Below are 19,205 nucleotides of genomic sequence, written 5' to 3'. Positions count from 1 at the left end.
GGAACTATTCCATAATCCCAGCAGCCAACAACTTGTTACACTTAATTTTGCTGCTCCAAATTTCACTCACTGTCCCTCTATTGGCATCACCACTAAACTGGCTGCCTTCCAACCTAAAGGACTTATCAACATTCTCTGTGCTAGACTGTTCTGCAACCACAAATTCAGGAAAAAAAGTGAAAATTTTCCCATTTTTGTGACTGATGCTACCAACCAGGTGGCCATGACTCAACCACATGCATACAGTAGGCAGCACAACAGTGCTACTGTCCATTGGAAAGACTGTCTGGCACATCTGCAATTTCAGAAGAACCCACTAAAAACATCTTATAATTTCAACATGCTTTGCTGCAGGCCATAGACATTAAATACTCAATGAAGTAGATGGTGCCAAACCCCTGAAATACACCATACATGTATAGTATCTATCTATATATACATACATACACAGAAAAAAACCCAATCCTAAAAGTTGCAAGTAGTTAGCATCTAGCAAATTGAGTTTGTGAAACAGTTGTGAACACTAGATATTTGATACTAGTCAATGATACAGAAAATGTTCTTAAAAGAAGTAAGTTTGTTGTAATGTCAAACAAAGTTAGAAAAACTTTTTCCTGGAAATGATATGAATAAAACAAAACGCAGAAGATAAGATTTCCTAGGAAGACCTGATGAATAGAAAAGCAAGGTCCAGAACCCTGAACAATTCCACATTACCCTTTATGAAAAAAAGGTTATTGGTAATTATTAAACAAAAGCAGATAAAAAATTCTCAAATACATTTGCAAGCCAGACACACACAAAACATAACTCTATAATGATGAGTTTGTTCAACTTCAAAACATTAATGATGACATTCCCCTTTTGACCAATTTATTAGTTAAATCCTATTTTAGGATGTGAGTTTCAATACACAGCAGACCTCTACTGCTCGGTAAACACATCACTCAGAATAGTTCAGAAATAATATTTCCATGTGTCCCCATTTCTTGCAAAACAACTTAATATCTACTTATTTGGAATCAGACAATATACACTCAGGAGAAGAACCTGCAGTTGTCAATGCTGACCTTCCACCTTAATCTTTCCATTTTAATTGGCTTGCTATTGTCCACTGGACTAAAACATTTTTAAGCATCCCGTTATATTTTTCCATTCAGAATAAGTTCAATATAAATGACCACAGGAATGAGTCTCTACCACTGGAAAAACATACGATAATTAAAACATCCTAGTTTTGAAACATCCCAGTAACAGGAAGTTAAATTTTAAAAAAACAAAGCAAAACAAAACATTTTCATCTTACAATTACAGCTTTTCCAGAAAAATCAAGAGATATGAATGATGTAAAACCAGTAGCAAGGACCAGACAGCAACAAACTGTCAAGGGCTGTATGTAAACTGACACATAGTCTGCTCCAATCCTTCAGGTTCTGGGGCTGCCTTTCTAGGAAAACCCAAACTATAGAACCCAAACTACAATTTAAAGGAGCCCTTTCCCAGGAAACATGCAGGAATGCAATGATACTGGCACAGATGGCATTTTTCACAGTTAATTCTCCAGGGTTCAAACAGCATCCCCAGATCACCACAGGTTTCCCACCAGCAACAAGAAAAAGAACAACACACACAGGTGGATATGTGTGAAAAATCAACAATGTTAGCCATATCAGGAAGCCTTCCATTACTGGCAAACTGGATCCATACAGATGGAAGGTGTTGGGGCTGGAAAGACAGCATCCATCACCTCAGTCCAGGGTCTGCAGTTATCAAAGTAGGCTTCCACTGCAGATGTCTGCAGAGGCCAAGACAGGCCCCGTCCACATCCAAAACATCAGCTGTTAAAAAGATGGTGCGTTCATCTTGTTTGGAGATAGCAATATACCATTATTCGTGTCCCAGGCCACCTAATCACAAGATAATGTCTTTCCAAAATTTAGAAAATACAAACAACAGAATATTCTTGCCCAGGATTCCCTTCTCTATTTTCACTGCACAGCTTCTTAGTTCTTTCTTAGCAGATACACTTATAAATTGGCCAGCTGTTTTTCAATATGCCTAAAGGTTTTATAAGGACTTTTCCTATTGCAAGTCATTGAGGCTTGGGTTTCTAAGTCACCCTCCTCATTTTAGTTTTTCAGCAATCCCAATACAGACACCTTTCCACCACACAAAATCCTTCTGTAATGAAGCTTCCCGAGTCCTGAAAGATTTCTGCGTCATCCTCTATTTAACTAAAATACTGATCTACACAACATTTTGAAGAACAAAGGCACCTTACTCTATGTACTCCCAGTTTTCCAGCCCTGGAGTTTAACACATCAGCAGGAAATAAAAATTCAAACAGTTCCTTTCTAAAACCATAAACATTTAATTGTTTATAGCATAGGTTGTTCTTATCAAGGAAAACAATCACAAGCAAATTGCCATCAAAGTTTCTAAAAACAAAGGTCTACCACAACTATTTTCCTCAATCTGGTCAAGTTTCGGAAGCTAGTCTGCTGCTGAGGAGTGGCATCTGCTGGCAGACAGGCACTCCGCAAAAATCAGACTCATCAGTAAAATTAAAAAAAAAAAAAAAAGAAAAAAAAAGGAAAATCAGAATTCACGTTATTCACAAAGTGTCTTTCACTTGCTGCTTGACTAGTAGGATGACTATGTTTTTCTTAATAATGTAACTCTTTTCAGTTATAGTGATGGTACCGAATTGCCTGTGAACCAGAAGGACACTGCTAGCACTGCCTATTAATTTCTTTTCACTAGAAAAACAGCAGAAGAACTAGTGAAAAAAAACAACAGCAATACAAGATCTCATCTTTGTAAACCACTAAGGACATAACCCACATTTGTTATTTAATTTAAACTCTTCACATCATGGATCTTTTAAATAAATTCTTACAATGACTCACTGTAATGGATGTTAAAAAGCTCGCTAGCATGCTTCACTGCAAACAACCAACTGAATTTAAAAACCCAAGAGGCCCAGAAAACAACTGAATATCACAATTTCCTGTACACCTTAAAATTAATTCTAAGCATTAAATCAAATTTACACTACTGTAAATGAAGTGCATGCGTAGAACAGGTCAAGTCATTTCCACATGAACCAGAACATTCTTAATTTTAGAGCAACCTGCTTGTACCACAGCCTAAAGCTAATCTATGCTTTCCACACAATGCTATTCTTATAAGCCACAGTTCCTGTAATTGTGGCAGACTACAGCTTTTTGGCCTAAAATATCATGGTGGACAACTGACATATATTCATTTTGGAAGGGGCAGAAAAAAGAAAGAGATTCAGTTTAAATGTTCCAGCCATTTCCAGGAATGAATGTAGGAAGAAATATGGTTTTATATTGTATTTTCTTTTCAAATAAAACTTCCTACTCTTAAGAACACCACGCAATATCAATGTACTTTGCAGCAGTATCTAAAACCTAAATCTAAAACCAAAATATACATATTGGACATCTCTCCTGATACCACAGGAGCAAAAAAAGGTGTGCTTTTATGTCCTGAAGTATGACATCTGACATCAGATCTGCAGTCGAAGAACTGGCTGGTTATCCAACTACCATTATCCAATGTTGATCTGAAACATCAACATTCAATTGTTAGACTTAAAAATTAACAGAGGCTGCTGTCAGTAAACACAAGCCATGTTCACAGAAAGACTCGGGCTCCAACTGAGCACTGGTGTCCTTGTCACCCCACTGGGGAACTGGTCACAGCATGTCCCAACTCTCTTGAGCCCCAAAACATTAGATGCCTACAGGTGGAAGCCAAGGAGCTGCTGCGCACATGATTCTCATCTCAGTGCTGAGCCCAAGATGCAGCCTAGGCATGTTCAATGATGGAGGCACAACAGGTCTTTCATTGGGTCAAGAATGCTTGTTGGAAAGTTTACTTTACTGATCTGATTACAAGACAAGAACTTGGAAAGAAAGACTGCAATAGGGAAAAATAAACAACAAACTATTATACAGTATTTCAAAAATATACATCTATAAGGGAGTACACAAAGAAGAAAGTATTTAAGTTACTAAACATGCCACAGAAAAGCTTGAAGAGGAACAAAAGAAGCAAAACTACCATATTGGACCATTTAATCACAAGACAGTGGGAAAAACACTTTGAAGTACTCCCAGACCTTTCCAACTGCAAAAGAAAAGGAACTTTTGCCACATCAATGTCTGTTGGAAAAAGTATAGTCATATACTGGTAAAGTTTCTAGAATGGCATTAGGATTTTTTTTTTTTCTAATATTGTGGTATTTATCTTAGGCTGGTTCTCCATCGCAGGTTCGACTCAGCTACAAATCCAATTGTGAAAAGCAACTTGAGTAAAAATCATCACAAAATGAAAGATCACCACTCTAAAAACAGAAGAATAAAAGAGAAATATACAGGATCTTTTTGCAGAGAGATCAGATATATTTCTCAAGTAGAAAAAAAAAACAATAATGGGCTTCAGAAAAGCAGATTTCAGCATGACTGGGGAATGTGAAGTGCCAGGGAAACGCTTAGAGGGATAACAGAGTGTTATAGGTGCCCTTTTCCCTGTTAGGGTATCAGAGGGCAGCTATGCTCAGCCCTGCAAACTACTGGGGTATCTACTGGGTTTTGCTGTTGAGTTAGCAATCTACCCCAATGCAAATCAAAACCAGAAAGCACATCAAGAAATCATTATGGCTAAACCAGGTGGAAACCACAGTGAAGTTTTTGAATTAAAAATCGTTCTCAAAATTTGCATTAATACATTAACAAATCTCACTATGTATTTTAATAAATAATATAACAAGAACGGAATCTGAAAATTCTAATTTATATAACAAAATTCAATAGCCTACTTAGTTCAAGAACAAGCCTTCTCAATTTAAGCATTTGCTGCCATCATGTGTACACTTCAAAAACTGCAGTCTTATGAAGGATACCTTTCATTTCAGTCAAAATTCAGCTATCAGACCATGCATTAAGTCTGAAAGACTGCTAATGAAATATGAATTCTTCTCTCGATGCAGATTGCAGAGCTGATAATACTATACATCAAGCGATATACAAACTCAATTCAATTACACAGCCTATGTGCCTTCCACTACGCGACTGTAAAAAGCAAGAAACTGATTATGAGCTAAAATGGTATTTGGTGGTCTACAGAAAATAAACCAATTTCTCTGGTTCATTCTATGCAGATATTAATACTACCAACACAATTCAATACGTCTAGTCATAACATCTCCAAAGAAGCAACAGTGGTGGGGACTTGTCTGAAGTTCTTACCCTTCCTTCCACCAGGCTGCTTGTGATTCAGAAAAAAAAAAAGAAAAAAAAAAAAAAAAGAAGAAAGAAGAAAAAAAACCGTTGCAGTGACCTAATCATCTGTTCATTTCCTCTAAATTATGGAATAGAATAGTTGAGGAAGAAGAAAAAAAATAGCATAAAATAGCATAAAACTAGTGTAGCAATTTCATATCATTCAGGAATTTCCGCAGAGCAAGGGAATAGGCACCTACATTTTAAGGATCGGTTGCTAGCCATTCATGAAAGACAGGTGCAAGATCAATTTAGAAGGTATTCTACAGATTTAGCTATTTACTGCAGGGGGGGAAAGCTCATCCTGCTCTGTCTCTCACTAATATTCCTGCATCAACAAAGGAGCATTTTAACAGGACTCAAACTCCCCACACCATCACTAAGCTTAAAAACCAACACTCAGTAACTCTACCTCTAATATCACTTGTAGCTTACTTTTAGTACAATGAACATTTCATTAAAAACATCTCATCAACATTACTTCTGGAAATGATCCTTGAAAACCTATAAATTTGAACACTTTATCAGACACTATGATTAAGTAAGTCTTCTAAATCATATCCTTCAAAAAATGCAGTTTGAAATTAGCAGCTTCAAGACAGAGAAATAACGATATTTCAACAGAAATTTCCTGCTCGGTGTATTCCCAGGAGTAAGCTGCATAAACAACAGGAAAACAATTAGAAGATGTGTGGTTGTAGACACAATCAGCTTCAGTGTTAAAACAAGCCAAAGCTTTTGGCATTATGAAAGACAGCTAAAACAACATGAAGATGATACTACATATGAGATTATGAAGTCAAAATCGAAGGTTCAGCTTCTTGAAAAAACCATATTTGATGAACTGACTTTTAAGATTAATGAACTGTATAAAAAAGCCTTCATCCCTTAAAGGGTCCAAACACATTAGTGTGTCCTAAGTACAGCTCTATATTCAGATGTGATACAAACACCTGGGGCTTTAAACATCCTCCAGTTTGTATAACACTACTTGTGCAGACACCTCACATTATGCTGAAGAAAAACAAGACAATTCTGAAACAATTATTTAGATGTGCTCCTGATTCCATTTTAACTCGCAGAAAATACCAATTTTGTCTCTATACAGGACAGAAAAGCACATCTATACAGTATGCGCAATTACAGCACTCATAATATTATTGCAGTAATTACAAAATATGGTACTTGACAGCACTTGTGGAAAGTTGGCAGTGTTTATAATGTTGACAGTGGAAATGCATTGAAAACATAGTGAAACCTATCATGCTTACAAAACACTACAAGCTAACAATATTCACACAAGTACCAAACAAATGATAGAAGGTGTCAATAAAATACAAACAAGCAGAAATCCTTATAAATCCACAGTTTCAATTCATACTCAGTTTGTCTGTTTGACTCACTACATTGTCTTAAAATACAACACAGTTCAAAAGGTTTGTGGATCAGTTATCTCAATACTATCTTCATCTGAACACATAACCTGGTACAGTTCTCTAAATTCTACTGTAAAATACTTTAAATGATAAAAATAGACAGTGCTGGAACATCAAGATGGGGGCAAAGTAATCAGAATACCCATCTCTTCCTCTCCGTTTTTTTTTTTTTAAGTCTAAGAAGAAACCAGAAATCTAGTAAGACTCATACTTGCACACATACAACATAAAGACAACTTTTTAAGACATCAATGCTCTTTCTGCAATCTGTACAAAATTAAATTTTTTGAAACGCTGTCAAGGAACACTGCAAAAGCACAATCAGGCTAATTCGCAGCAAATAAGATAAACTGTTAGATTGAAAGAGTACTCGGGGATCTGAATGCACACTGCCAAAATAATGGATTCCTGATCGTTACAGCTCTAACTTAAAAAAATCTGGAGGCCCTGAGAATGATGTGCTATCATGTATATAATTTATATATAATAAAGACTTTTGATTTCCTAAGTTTCAAACACATACACAAGTACTGCAGTACGTTAGCTAGCATGGTTATGCATATGCTGCATCTCACATGGCTTGGACAGAACTTTATACCACCACTAGATGGAAACCTGAATTACCTTTTAAACACAATTCTGTAAATGCTCCATTGCTGGTTCTGCCTCTACTGTGTCTGACCATTCCTGTTTTCTTATTCAGAGACCCAGCTGTCACTAACCTGCACTCATTAGGAAAGCATCCATGAGCAGGCATACGCAAAGCTTCTACAGTGCCTTCGAATCTGAGAGTATCAACATAAATACTGGTTCTGTTTTACCTCAAACCAGGACACCTGCTCACTTCCCAAGCCAGTGCTACTCAATGCAAGGAATAAACTGTTATGCATATTAGAAATTTACCCCACTTCCACAGCAATTTAAACTGATCAATCTAAGGCTAACTAATAAAAGCTGCTGTATTCTGCCAACAAATTTCAGTTATGATTTAACTAATGCCACACTTCAAATATCAAAGGCATGTTATATACTTTACAAACACATGTAATGATCAAATAATCTGAAATTTATAACCTATTTGCACACCATGTATTTATACAAAGTTCCATCAATTCAGTGGAATTTACCATGCTATGTATTATAACCTGAGGTGACTGGTATATGCAAGTGACTGGCATTACTGTCAGATGTGACCCCAATAACTCAGATATTATTCCCTGCTGTGTCAAAACAGTTGTAAATAAAAACTTCAATTAGCTGACAGGCACAGTTATCAGGACAGCCATCTGACTAGCTACATGCAATCACAGATACGATATAGACATAACTGGCATAGTAACACGACAAGAAGTGTTGAGAGTACTGATGCCACAGCTTATGAAATTTTGTATTTGGAGAATACAGTAAAGCTCTAAAGCAAAATCCCGCATTTGACTTAATTCATATTTTCCCCTCAATCCCAGACCACACCGTTTTTGAAACAGGAAAAAAAAATGCAGTGTATTTACACATAACACAGTTAAATAAAAGAAGTTAATCAAATGCTACCCCACACTAATATGTACACAGGAAGAAAAAAAAAAACCCACAAACAAGAAATCACTGGCCTTAGTGGTGAGCAGATGAATGTGAAAGAGAATGACGCTGCTCTCCAGATGCGAAGTACCAAATGCCCCTTCTCATGATGGGCACGCACCACACACAAGCCAGCGGGTATCCACCAGGTTACCCCAAGTCTGTCTGCATGAGAAAGCTCCCAGACCACCTGGATTCTCCATGGAAGAGGAGCGGACACCAGCTTCTGCTTCTAAATCCAAATTTGAAGGATCACTGAAAGGATGGAAGTGACGCCATAATATGAAAAGGATGTTATTACCATGAAACTTTGCTATATGGATCCACGTGGTCAACCTTTATCTTTCTGGTCAAAGGGACAATTGCATATGAATGCTGGTTCAGGAGACACCCCAAATCATGGGTGCACCAAGGCAAAATTGCCAACTTATACAGGCACACTTCAAATCTTACAGCAAGGCAGGCCACCAGCAACACCAGGTCAGAGCAGCAGGCTGATTTCCTGCAGCTGGTAATACCTGAATCCCGCATGCTCTTCAATTTACCACAACAACCACAGCCACAACTCCACAGCTCTCAGAAAAGTGAGAAATTCTTCCCTGCCTTTTGAGAAATATCAAAGAAAATAGAGGAAATTGTCTCCAATTTAGTTCTTCCAAATTAATACCCAGTGAACACCCTAAGTGGGGGCTAAATACATAAGTCTCAGTAGGAATTTACTCTTAATAAGAACGTTTTCATCCAGATAGCCATAAAAATCACTAAAAGCAAATTCCAATGTATCCGGTAATGTTACAATGAAATACTACTTTTAAACCCTATTTCACAACTTTTATTAAAGTCATAAAATGGCAAAAACCTTAAAGTCATATTTCACTTCCAAAAAAATTTATTTCTTTGTCAGGCAAAGAAAAGATCACTTATATAATGCACTTCAATGAAACTGAGAGCAGAACACAGAAAGTCAGCAGTAGTTTTAGACTTATACAACCTATATATTTGCTGAAAGACAGTACAAAGGGCAACCCACACGTCCCATTCCCGTCCCAGTCTGACTCCAATACTGGCCACAGCTTCCTCTTCCACCCGTCCAATTTTCTTTGGCTATTTGCTCTTCAAATTCTCCTTTCCACCTCTCAGTGTTGAGTGCCAGAAGCTTAAAAATAAATCAAGAAGGGGATGGAAGATTATACTAGCCCAAAGAATTAAGAAGTACAAAAATCTGAGAGCGTATCCACTCACAAGCAGAAAAAGATATATCAGGACAACTATGTCCTGGGAGATACCATGAGACCATCCCACTATCATCCCAGCAAACTAAAGTGACATGGGCAACTGAAACCGAATTTGATGAATGACAATTATTTGTATCACATCAAATATCATACCAATTCAAAAAATTAGCCATTCTTGAGAGGCTACATGACCAGGTTCCCCAGACAGAGAGATACAGCTCCACCTTAATTTTACCAATATAATGCCTAGATTTCTTAACAGGAATGAAAAAAAAAGAAGCCACCTTTCTCCCAAGCATACAACAGCAGATGCCAGCTCCCAAATCAGTGTCAGTTCATTCGAAAGCTTATAAAAAGGCTTCCAGAGTCAAGAGTGGCCAAAGCATTTCAAAGGCAATTTATTCAATCTATTAGATGTGAGAAAATGTCATGTAATTCTGCAGAATGATTCTGCTCATCTCAAGATAGTCCAGACCTTCCCATCTACAGGGTCAGGCTTTTTAAACAAGCTAAGTACGAAATGGTCATTTTCAAAATTAAAAGAAGAATTAACTTAAATTATGTAAACCAAATGATTACTGAAATTACTTAGCTGAATACTCTACACTATATCATTTGTAACCTGGAATAAAGTAATCGATATTATCTTAATATTACCTATTCTTAAGTAAACATTCTCAACAGCTACAGTATGATTTAGAAGACTGTTGAACTAATTCACTTATCATATCTGTCAACATTAATTCAATAGCATTCCAAGCTAATAATCACTATCCATCTAATTATATCAGCCATCTCCTGTAAATGAGTACCAATTATTTTAATTAAAATATTAAATATTTAGAAAATAGAAAGGAATATATATTAATAATTTATATACTTAATTTGAATCTACCTGAACAACCATAATTCCTGAACAACAAAGCTTCCTTTCTTTGTATCCTCCATTAATATTTTCCAGTGGCTTTCAAGGCACAAACCATTGATCCAACACCAATGATAGGAAAAACGCAAAATTTACATGGTCCTACTTTTATATAAAAGCCATACATACTTGCAGACTATTTCTATCAGTCTTAGTCACTCAATAACTCTTCCAAGAATATTCAAAGGATAGTTTTCCTATTTTGTAAACACAAACAGGTCAGTTTATGTTTCCCATAAAATGACACTGGCCACCCGCACAGTTTGGTTCTAACATGAACCCCCTCGATTCCTGTGCATGGCAAACAAGGAGATCCCTTCTCATCTCCTTTATGTGAAAATGATACAAATAATTCACATACTAAGACAGCATCATTTGGGAGCCTTTTTTCGCCCCATTTCTTTTTAAAGTTAATCTTGGAAATCTCCCTATAATGTTCCACCTGGGCTTTTGTGAACTGTAAGGATATTCAAAATGCCTGTATCCCTGTTTGAGAATTAAGATGAGTATTAAGGTCCCGCAATGAGATTTAGGTTGTTCCCAAAAGCCATGGAACAGAACCTAATATTAAAGAACTACAGCAATATTAGAAGCTACGGTTGCTTGAATGCCCTGTAAAATTAAGACTCCTTTAACAGTTCTTTTTAAAGCTTTTAACATTAAAATCCTACGGGTTTTTCACCATGTTTCTCATGAAATGGAGGGAATTTGCTCATCGTATTTTCTTTGATAAACAGTCAATGTGCCCAGTTCCCTTGAATCAGCATGATTTAAATACCAAGGGAAAAAAAAAAAATCATTTGGTGCAACCACAACGCAATTAATATGCCAGGCCTGTTACCTAAACAATTAGCAACTATGAATCAAACTGGAGAACAAGTAAAGCCTACCACAAATACAGACTATGAACTACATATTCAAGCACACACAGAAGTTCTGACTATCCTAAAAAAGCCTAAAGAGTTTTAACAAAACTCAAGTAGTTTCATGTTAAAATAAGTTGTCCTTAGAAATTTTTATTCAAAAAGCATATGGGGTGGCTTATTAAGATTACATTTAATATTAAAGCCCTTATTCAAAGTCAAGAAACATCAATGCAATCATCATAACCATAATCTTTACCTTCTGGTGAATATACATTAAGATACACTATTTTAATATAAAATAATGACTATCATTTTTCTGTAATATGAGACATCATGCCACTTTGTACCAGACACCCTGCATGCAACAGAAGACATGAGGAAAGAACTTTTCCAGATGAAAATTGAATATTGACAACATTAAAGTGTACACAGTAAGGTATATGTGTACCTTAATGAACAAGCAAATTGGCAAGAAAAGTGCTTGATGTGTGTAACATGCCAAATGCTGTTAACAGAGCTGTAACTTCGCATTTTTCCCCCCAAAATGGCTAAAACTTAACAGGGAATAAAAACATAATTTTGTATTAACGTTGTAGTGATTTGTTTGGGAGTTTTTTTGTTTGGTTTGGAGTCTTTTTTAATAAAAATAGATACTGAGGCAAGAAGTACAGTTACAGTTCATGTAAGTGAAGTAGCATATCCCAGCTTCCTGCACTGCTAACTGGGCAATTCACATGCCGTTCAAGAACTGGGGACTTTGCAGGTACGCTGGTGTGTTCTGCAAGAACTGTTCTAGAGCCTCCAGCCTGTTTCTGACACAAAAGAGTGTCCTGCTGTCCAGAAAGGGTGCTCTCTTTCTCTGTTACCTAATCCAACTCGTCTACAGTCCACCTTCCCCAGTTACGAAACCTTCAAGGGGTCGGGAACCACAGCATAGCGTAAGATGCAGAGTGAGTCCCACAGGCCAAAACTGTGAAAGTCTGATTTAAATTCCACCCTTGAAACAGATTACTATTTGGGGGAGAAAAAATCCCAGAACAAAACAAAAATTAGAGATGAGAAGAGCCACATTAACTATGTGCTAATACCTCCCAGCATCTTGTTAGAAGACAGACATATTTGCTATGTTCTTTATACGCACACACTCAAAACAGTTATTAAATTAGTTTCCTTTCCTTGAACATATCATAGCTAATACCACTAAATGTCAGGTTTCAAAATTCAACTTCTGTTCCTTGTAGTCTAATTTTTCTCCCAATTTTCCCTATAATCTACTTTTTAAAAGATTTTAAAACTGAGAAACACTTTCACTATTCGTTTACTTCACAGAAACGGCTAAAGATATTTCAATGTAAACATCTTCCTTTTCTAAAACTATTTTAAGGAAGATTTTAGCACTGAAAATAGTAACCTGTAACTTGTCTTTTTAGCTCATGTTAAAATTGGAAGCAGTGATGCAGAAACATCTTGGCAATATCAAGTAAATGGCAATTGAGAATTACAATAGCATCAGGCATTTGAGAGGTAGATACAAATTTTCCCGATTTCAGGATCTATCAGTTGGCAAAAGGCAATTAAAATACACTTAATCTCTTCCTCAGGAGAGGATACCAGGCAGTGTTCTCCCTGCTGGTTCCTGATGCCCTGGCGCAAGGGTAATGGATCTGCTTTACCCCCCAGGATTTCAGTGACCGTGGGTGGAAGGGATGGGTCAGGTCTCGCCCCCATTACCCTTCTGTTGGTAAACTGGGAGGCACTGGACGCTGCTTATGATAACCAGCTTCCAGGGCAGAGCAGAATACTATTCACTTCCACAGAAAGGAAAAACAGGTTTGAGATTCAAAAATAATACCAAACCAATAGTTCACTGAGCATGAAAGCTAATGGGAGCTTGTCTACAGATCTGTCTCTTGCAGTTGTTTTCATGCTTTAATTGAAGTTTTTCCTGTGTGAAGTGTCTACAACATTTGCCTGTCGTGTGGATTTTTGGGGATCTATTAACACGCTGGCATCTGCTGGAGTTCAGGCACGTGGGGAGAGCACCTCAAGAGCCTCCCTCCTCTGCTGCTCGTGAAACTTGTTCAATCCTAATCACTCGTGAGTGGTCTGCTTTTCTGTCGGCAGTGAAACCAGCCACCAAGCTCAGGGGGAGAAGCGATGTTCACCTAAGACTCGTTTCCTTAGGAAACACTCAAAAAAATATCCCTCAAAAATGAAAGACAAGTTCATGGGGAAGCTATTTACACCTATGTATTTAGGTAATTATAATTAATACAATTAGCTATATATGTAGTTATATATATACATTTATATAATGTATTATAAATTATACAGACAATTTTGTGTATATATTTTTATATATGTATATATAGCTAATTATATAATTGTTGTCATTCTGTTATATATACCTGTGCGTGCACTGATAATAATCACACACAGATGAGGCAAGGAAGTAAGAACCGTGAAAGCCAACCTGCCCAGAGATGTAGGAATTACGAGGAACTTCGTAACTCTGCAACGAGTTCGCCCCTCACGGGCAGCGGGCCAGAGGCAGACCCCCTCACCACACCACACCCTGGGCGCTAATTAGCAGCCGAGGAACTAACAGGGATTTTCTATCTCCCCTTCTATGACACTTATCCTTAAACAACGGGTGCAGCGGGGCTGGCAGAGGCGAGGGGCCGAAGGGCGGCTTGAGAGAGGCCGGGTCCTCCTTTCCCGGGGCGGGCGCGTAGGCCGCGCCTGGGCCTCACCCCCCCGCACACTGGCGGGCCCCGCCGCCGCCGCTGGCCGAGGGAAGCAGGCGGCGCCCGCGGGCAGCGAGGGCCGGGCTCGCAGCCGCCCGGCGGGCCCGCGGCTCGGGAGGCCGCTTCCCTCCTCCCGCCCCTGTCACTTGCCTCCCATTCCCGCAGAAAGCGCTGGGCCTCGGCGGGGCCGGCGGCCTTGTGCTTCCTGAACTCCTCCTTCACGTAGCGGTCCCCCAGCGCCCGCAGAGCGGCCGGCAGCGCCCGGTGCAGCAGCAGGATCCGCCGGTACAGGCCCCGCGCACCGCCCGGCATGGCGGAGACAGTAGCGGAGCGGGGCCCGGCGGAGCCCTGAGGCGGCCGCGCCGGGGGCGGGGCGAGGGGGACGAGCTCCGGGCCGGGCCCGGGGCGGGCCGGGCAGGGGAAGATCGGAGTAAAAATCAAAAATTAGTTCATTTTCAGTTGTGTTTTCACCACCAGAAGAAGGAACTGTGAACTGCGTCCGGCTTTGGAGTCCTCAGCACAAGAAGGACATGGACCTGTTGGAGTGGGTCCAGAGGAGGGCCACGAAGATGGTCAGAGGGCTGGAACACCTCTCCTATGAGGACAGGCTGAGAGAGTTGGGGCTGTTCAGCCTGGAGAAGAGAAGGCTCCGGGGAGACCTTATAGCAGCCTTCCAGTATGAGAAACAGGCTGCCCAGAGAAGCTGTGGATGCCCCATCCCCGGAAGTGTTCAAGGGCGCTTGCTTTGTGCCTCAAATGCTAACCAGGCTGCATCAGCCAGATCTGTGACCTGCAACATCTTTTACACCTTGTCTTTCTGTCCACAGAGACAAAAAGCCGTTTCTGCCCATCCTGGTGGTCCCTGCCCGGCAGAAGAGGAGAATTCCCACAGCATCTGTGCACCTCTGGGCTGCTTCAGCTGCAGCTCTTGAGCCTCCCCTTCCTGCCCCTTCCCTAGGCACTGTCAGAGGAGCGAGGAATTTGCCAGTAAATTCCCCATGGAGCAGAACATAAAGCTGTTAGCTCAGCAAGATGTTTGGTAATGGGCTAAGTTATCAGCCTTTGCTCATTAACAGTTTTTATATCCCAAAGTCCTCAAAGGGTTCTGCACTATCAGGGAACGTGGAGAGGCTGCAGAGGCAGTTGAGTGCCATATCCCCTGTGTGTGAGTGCAAAAGGACTCGCCATCAGAACTTGTTAAGATATAATATGATGTTACAGGTTTTATTTCCATATAACGACCCCTCAAACATCAGTACTCGAAATACCTATGCCACAGCTTGAGTCCAGCCACAATATTAGCTAACATGCATGAGCACAACGCCTCTGCTTGCCTCTTGCAGACACCTGGCTGTGCTTCCAGGCACCGCTGCCTCCATGCAGGGCCCTGGGCCATCTGTGCTGCCACCCCCAGTGCTCCACAGCCTGGGAGCGCTTCTTTGCTCGCACCTCAGGAGAGGGATTCATCCCACCCCTTCTGGGCAAGTGGAGGCAATTTATCCCTACTTCCTTTCAGCTGTCGATAGAAGGGTATACTGGGGTATATGTGATTTAGACACCCCATAAAGGGTTCTTCTGTATCCAACTGGGGTTTTGAGTGCTGGCTCAGTGTTAGTTATGCTAAAATCAGAGAGGATCCTACAAAGATGCCAGAGTATCTCTGTGCCAAACTCCATACTGCCATGCTGCCTTTGGATCTCGGGGGGCAGTATCAGCTCTGCCATCAAACAGCACAAAGGCAGGCAGAGTGGCTTAGCCAATATACTCAATCTTTATTTACGTGGCTAGGACTCCGTGAGTCTCATCTCAGCCTTTTCCCAAGAATACACAAGAAATCTGTGGTAAAGCATGGATGCCAAGTGCTCTAGTTGCTTAGCCATCCTTCTGAGCTAGCAGCAAATCAATAAAAAGTGGAAGACAGATTTTGACGCTGTGAATCTGCCAGAGGGGCCACGTTGTCTGCTGCAGTCCTAACTCCAAATGTAGAAAGACTAGAGGAACAGTTCCATGTTTATTTTTTTCTTTTATCGGTAATGTGTTGACTAAAGAACATGAAGCTGAAGTATTTATTGAGCTGTTATAATTGCTGTAATTTTTAAAATTGTCAAGAGCATCCTGAGAGAAATTATTTTTGTGAATCAAAATAAATGATTAAACACAGAATGCAATGACGTGATATTCCTTTCCAGAACTGTTGGTAGTCCTGACGAACATACATAGTATTGTCATCTGTTAAAAAGACAGGATAATCTGCAATCTTCTTCTCTAAACTGTGGGTTAATGTTAAAGTAAAGTCTAATTTCCTACTATTAAAAAAAAAGAGCATATAATCCTGTCCCATGTTTCCTATTTTTGCATGGGCCGATCACAACAAAATTGCATCTCGTACTTCAGAACTATGAAGTTTTTAATAAACTCTCTAAATATTCAAATAGATTCAAGACAGTTTCTTTTTGCATAGTATTCCACACCAAGGCAGACTTTTCTGATTCAGAAGCCAAGCCAAAGATCTGTTATGACGGCACAAATTGCCTGCTAAATATTCTGCGGCGTCTTCCAGTGTGCCTCATAAACTAAAAAGACGCAGAATTATCCCTTCTTTGTGGGAAACAACTGCAAAATGAATAGTTTCGTAAATGACTTAGGAAAAGCTTCGGGTAATTGGAGATTCACAGGACGCTTCTGCCTCTGTCGACGTGGAGTAGAGCTTTGTCTTTGATTCGACAGGAGCAAAATGAGTCCTAGCATGGGATGATCTGCTTCAAAACCCACCAAAATGTTGGACATGTAAACACAGATGCTGTTAAAAAAAGGACCAGCTCTTTCCCCAGGACTTGGGGAAATACGGGCTGATGAAGATACCAGCCATGTTTGCTGTAGAGAGAGCTGCCTGTCCATGTCTGGCCCAGGTGAAACCGGCGTTCTTCACACAGGCTTGGTGTGCCGCAGGCTGGTTGGCAGGGCACAGTAGTGAGAGTAGGACAGATGGTTTTCATTCAAAAGCTCCGTTTCGGTGAGGAAAAGATGCCATAATAAATGCTGTGTGGTGTAACTCATCAGGATGGCTTCAGGTACTCATGTATGCATCTCATAGTAGGATGAAACCAAATAATGGAAAGTATTTCTTATGAAATAAATAAAGTACATGACGACTTTGGAAGGAAGAGACAGCCAGCTGTTTCTGGACTTCGGTGAATTGCATGCTTTGCGTCTTGATAGCTTTTGGACATTAAAAGGAAGTTCTGCTTTGGTTCAGCTTGTGCTTGAGCTGCTCCTTCATTGCAGGATTTCTTGTTCTTTCATCTGAAGCATATGATCTGTATCATCCAAACCACATTTTTTTGACAGTCAAAAGAAGCAATTCCTGAGGAAGCTCTACTTGCCTCCTGCAGACTTGAAAGATGCCAAGACTATTGGAAATCTTCTGAGAATTTAGCTGCCAAACTCTATCAAGTTTCTGCTTGAACATGTGTGAGCAGAGCTTCGCAGCGAGCCACATACAGGCAGCTTCATGCCAGCGGAGTGCCAGGCTCGTATGTAGACCCTCCTGCTCACCATCTCCTCACCTTCCTCTCTCCAACTCTCTTCTCCCTAGTTCAGTGCCAGACTTCAAAGCACAGAGGCACCAGCGCTTCTCAGGTAAGTGGTTGTGAATAAAAGAAAGAAGGATTGCGGAGAACCTGTGAGGGTGTTCTCTCATCTCATTTTCAGAATCATCTACTATTCAGCTGAAATTTTCCAAAAGAGTTCAACCCAGGGAACGGATCCAAAATCAAAATTTAGGGTAGAATGATTAAAGAGCATCAAAACTCAATGTAATGACAGGCAAGATATTTTTAGGAGGAAAATCCTACACCTTCATTTATAGGCAGTGGTGCCAAATCAGACTGTGAGCGGGAAATCTTTTTTGTCCTTAAGCTATTATTGTTTTCAACATTCAAAGAAAACACCCAAAAGATTGCCTATATTATAAAACAACTTTTCTACTTCTGAAAATTCAAACAGAAATTGAAAATGTCAATATTCAGAATCACTGTGTGTCTTCTCCTTTTATGAACTACCTTTTTGGTAAATATGCTACTAATCCACTTGGTTACTCTGCCACGTGTGCTGTTCTGTTTGACTGGATTAAAATTCTATAAAAGATGCAATACTCTCCTGTTAATTCACATAAATACAGTTTGAAAGAGCATGTTTTGTTATTTCAAATATAATATAGTGTGCACCATTCATGGGTAAAGCTTTGTTTTCCTGGTCCACTTAGGAAGTCATTGTAAAACTTAAAGCCATGCAAAGATGCTTCCACAGCTCCATTAAAATTCCTTCCAGAAGAACACAAAAAGAGCACAGAAATTGTTACGTTGATGGTTGAAACGGGGGGGTGGAATCAGAACAAGGGAGAAGATGGCCAAACTAAACAAATTAATATTTTGAAAAGCTGCGGAAAAGAGCATGTGTGTGTGAATGCAAAACCGTAGCTCAGCCTCGGAGCGTCAGGAAGGGAGCACAAGTGAGCCCCTTCTGAACAGTGGCATCCATGGGAGCTCCAGATGACATGCCGTCGGGCCCCAAAGTCTAAACTCCGGGAATAAAACTAGCTAGGCTACATCACTTCTAAGCTTTTGGCCCAGCATCACGTTAACCCAAGGGGAATTTAAAACACAACATAAACATGTGTTTAAACAAAGTTAGAAGAAAGCTTGTTGTCCTGTCTCCTGTTTTAATTAAATGTGTTTTATATGAAAAGCATAGCTTACAAATGCAAGCTATGTGGTTTCTCTGGCAGCATTGCAGCTCTAAGTAAACACACCATAGTATTATTTTGTTTGCTTTCTTCCCTAATTAAGTTTTAAAAGTTTCCTCAGCTCTCTGTGTGGCTGCTTCAGTTTTGGCAGCAGTACCGTGGCAAAGGGGACTGGGAAGAAGACTATACTTTCTCTTGCTTCCTCCCTCCACCAAGTAAACCAATCATAGATCAATTGGAAATCCCTTCTAATTGTTTTAAGATATATAGATGACAGACTAAATGGCAGAGGTGAAGCATGAGCCCTATGGGTCATACTGGTGTGAGAACCCATACCCTCCCACTGGGAGAGAAACGAAGCAGTT

General features: G+C 39.8%; 1 protein-coding gene across 1 annotated transcript in view; it reads right to left on the bottom strand.

The window, feature by feature from the left end:
- Positions 1-14,442, bottom strand: part of SDHAF3 (succinate dehydrogenase complex assembly factor 3) — a 38,267-nt gene extending 23,825 nt beyond the window's left edge. Inside the window, exon 1 of the mRNA XM_082479689.1 lies at positions 14,247-14,442. Within this exon, the coding sequence (XP_082335815.1) occupies positions 14,247-14,408 (162 nt within the window). The 5' untranslated portion in view covers positions 14,409-14,442. The remainder of the gene's footprint in view (positions 1-14,246) is intronic.
- Between the last annotated feature and the right edge of the window lie 4,763 nt (positions 14,443-19,205).

The sequence above is a fragment of the Vanellus vanellus genome, assembly GCF_965231255.1.
Source record: "Vanellus vanellus genome assembly, chromosome: 2".
Taxonomy (NCBI): Eukaryota; Metazoa; Chordata; class Aves; order Charadriiformes; family Charadriidae; genus Vanellus; species Vanellus vanellus.
Note: the sequence above shows the minus strand (reverse complement) of the source record. Positions and strands in the feature narration are given on the sequence as shown.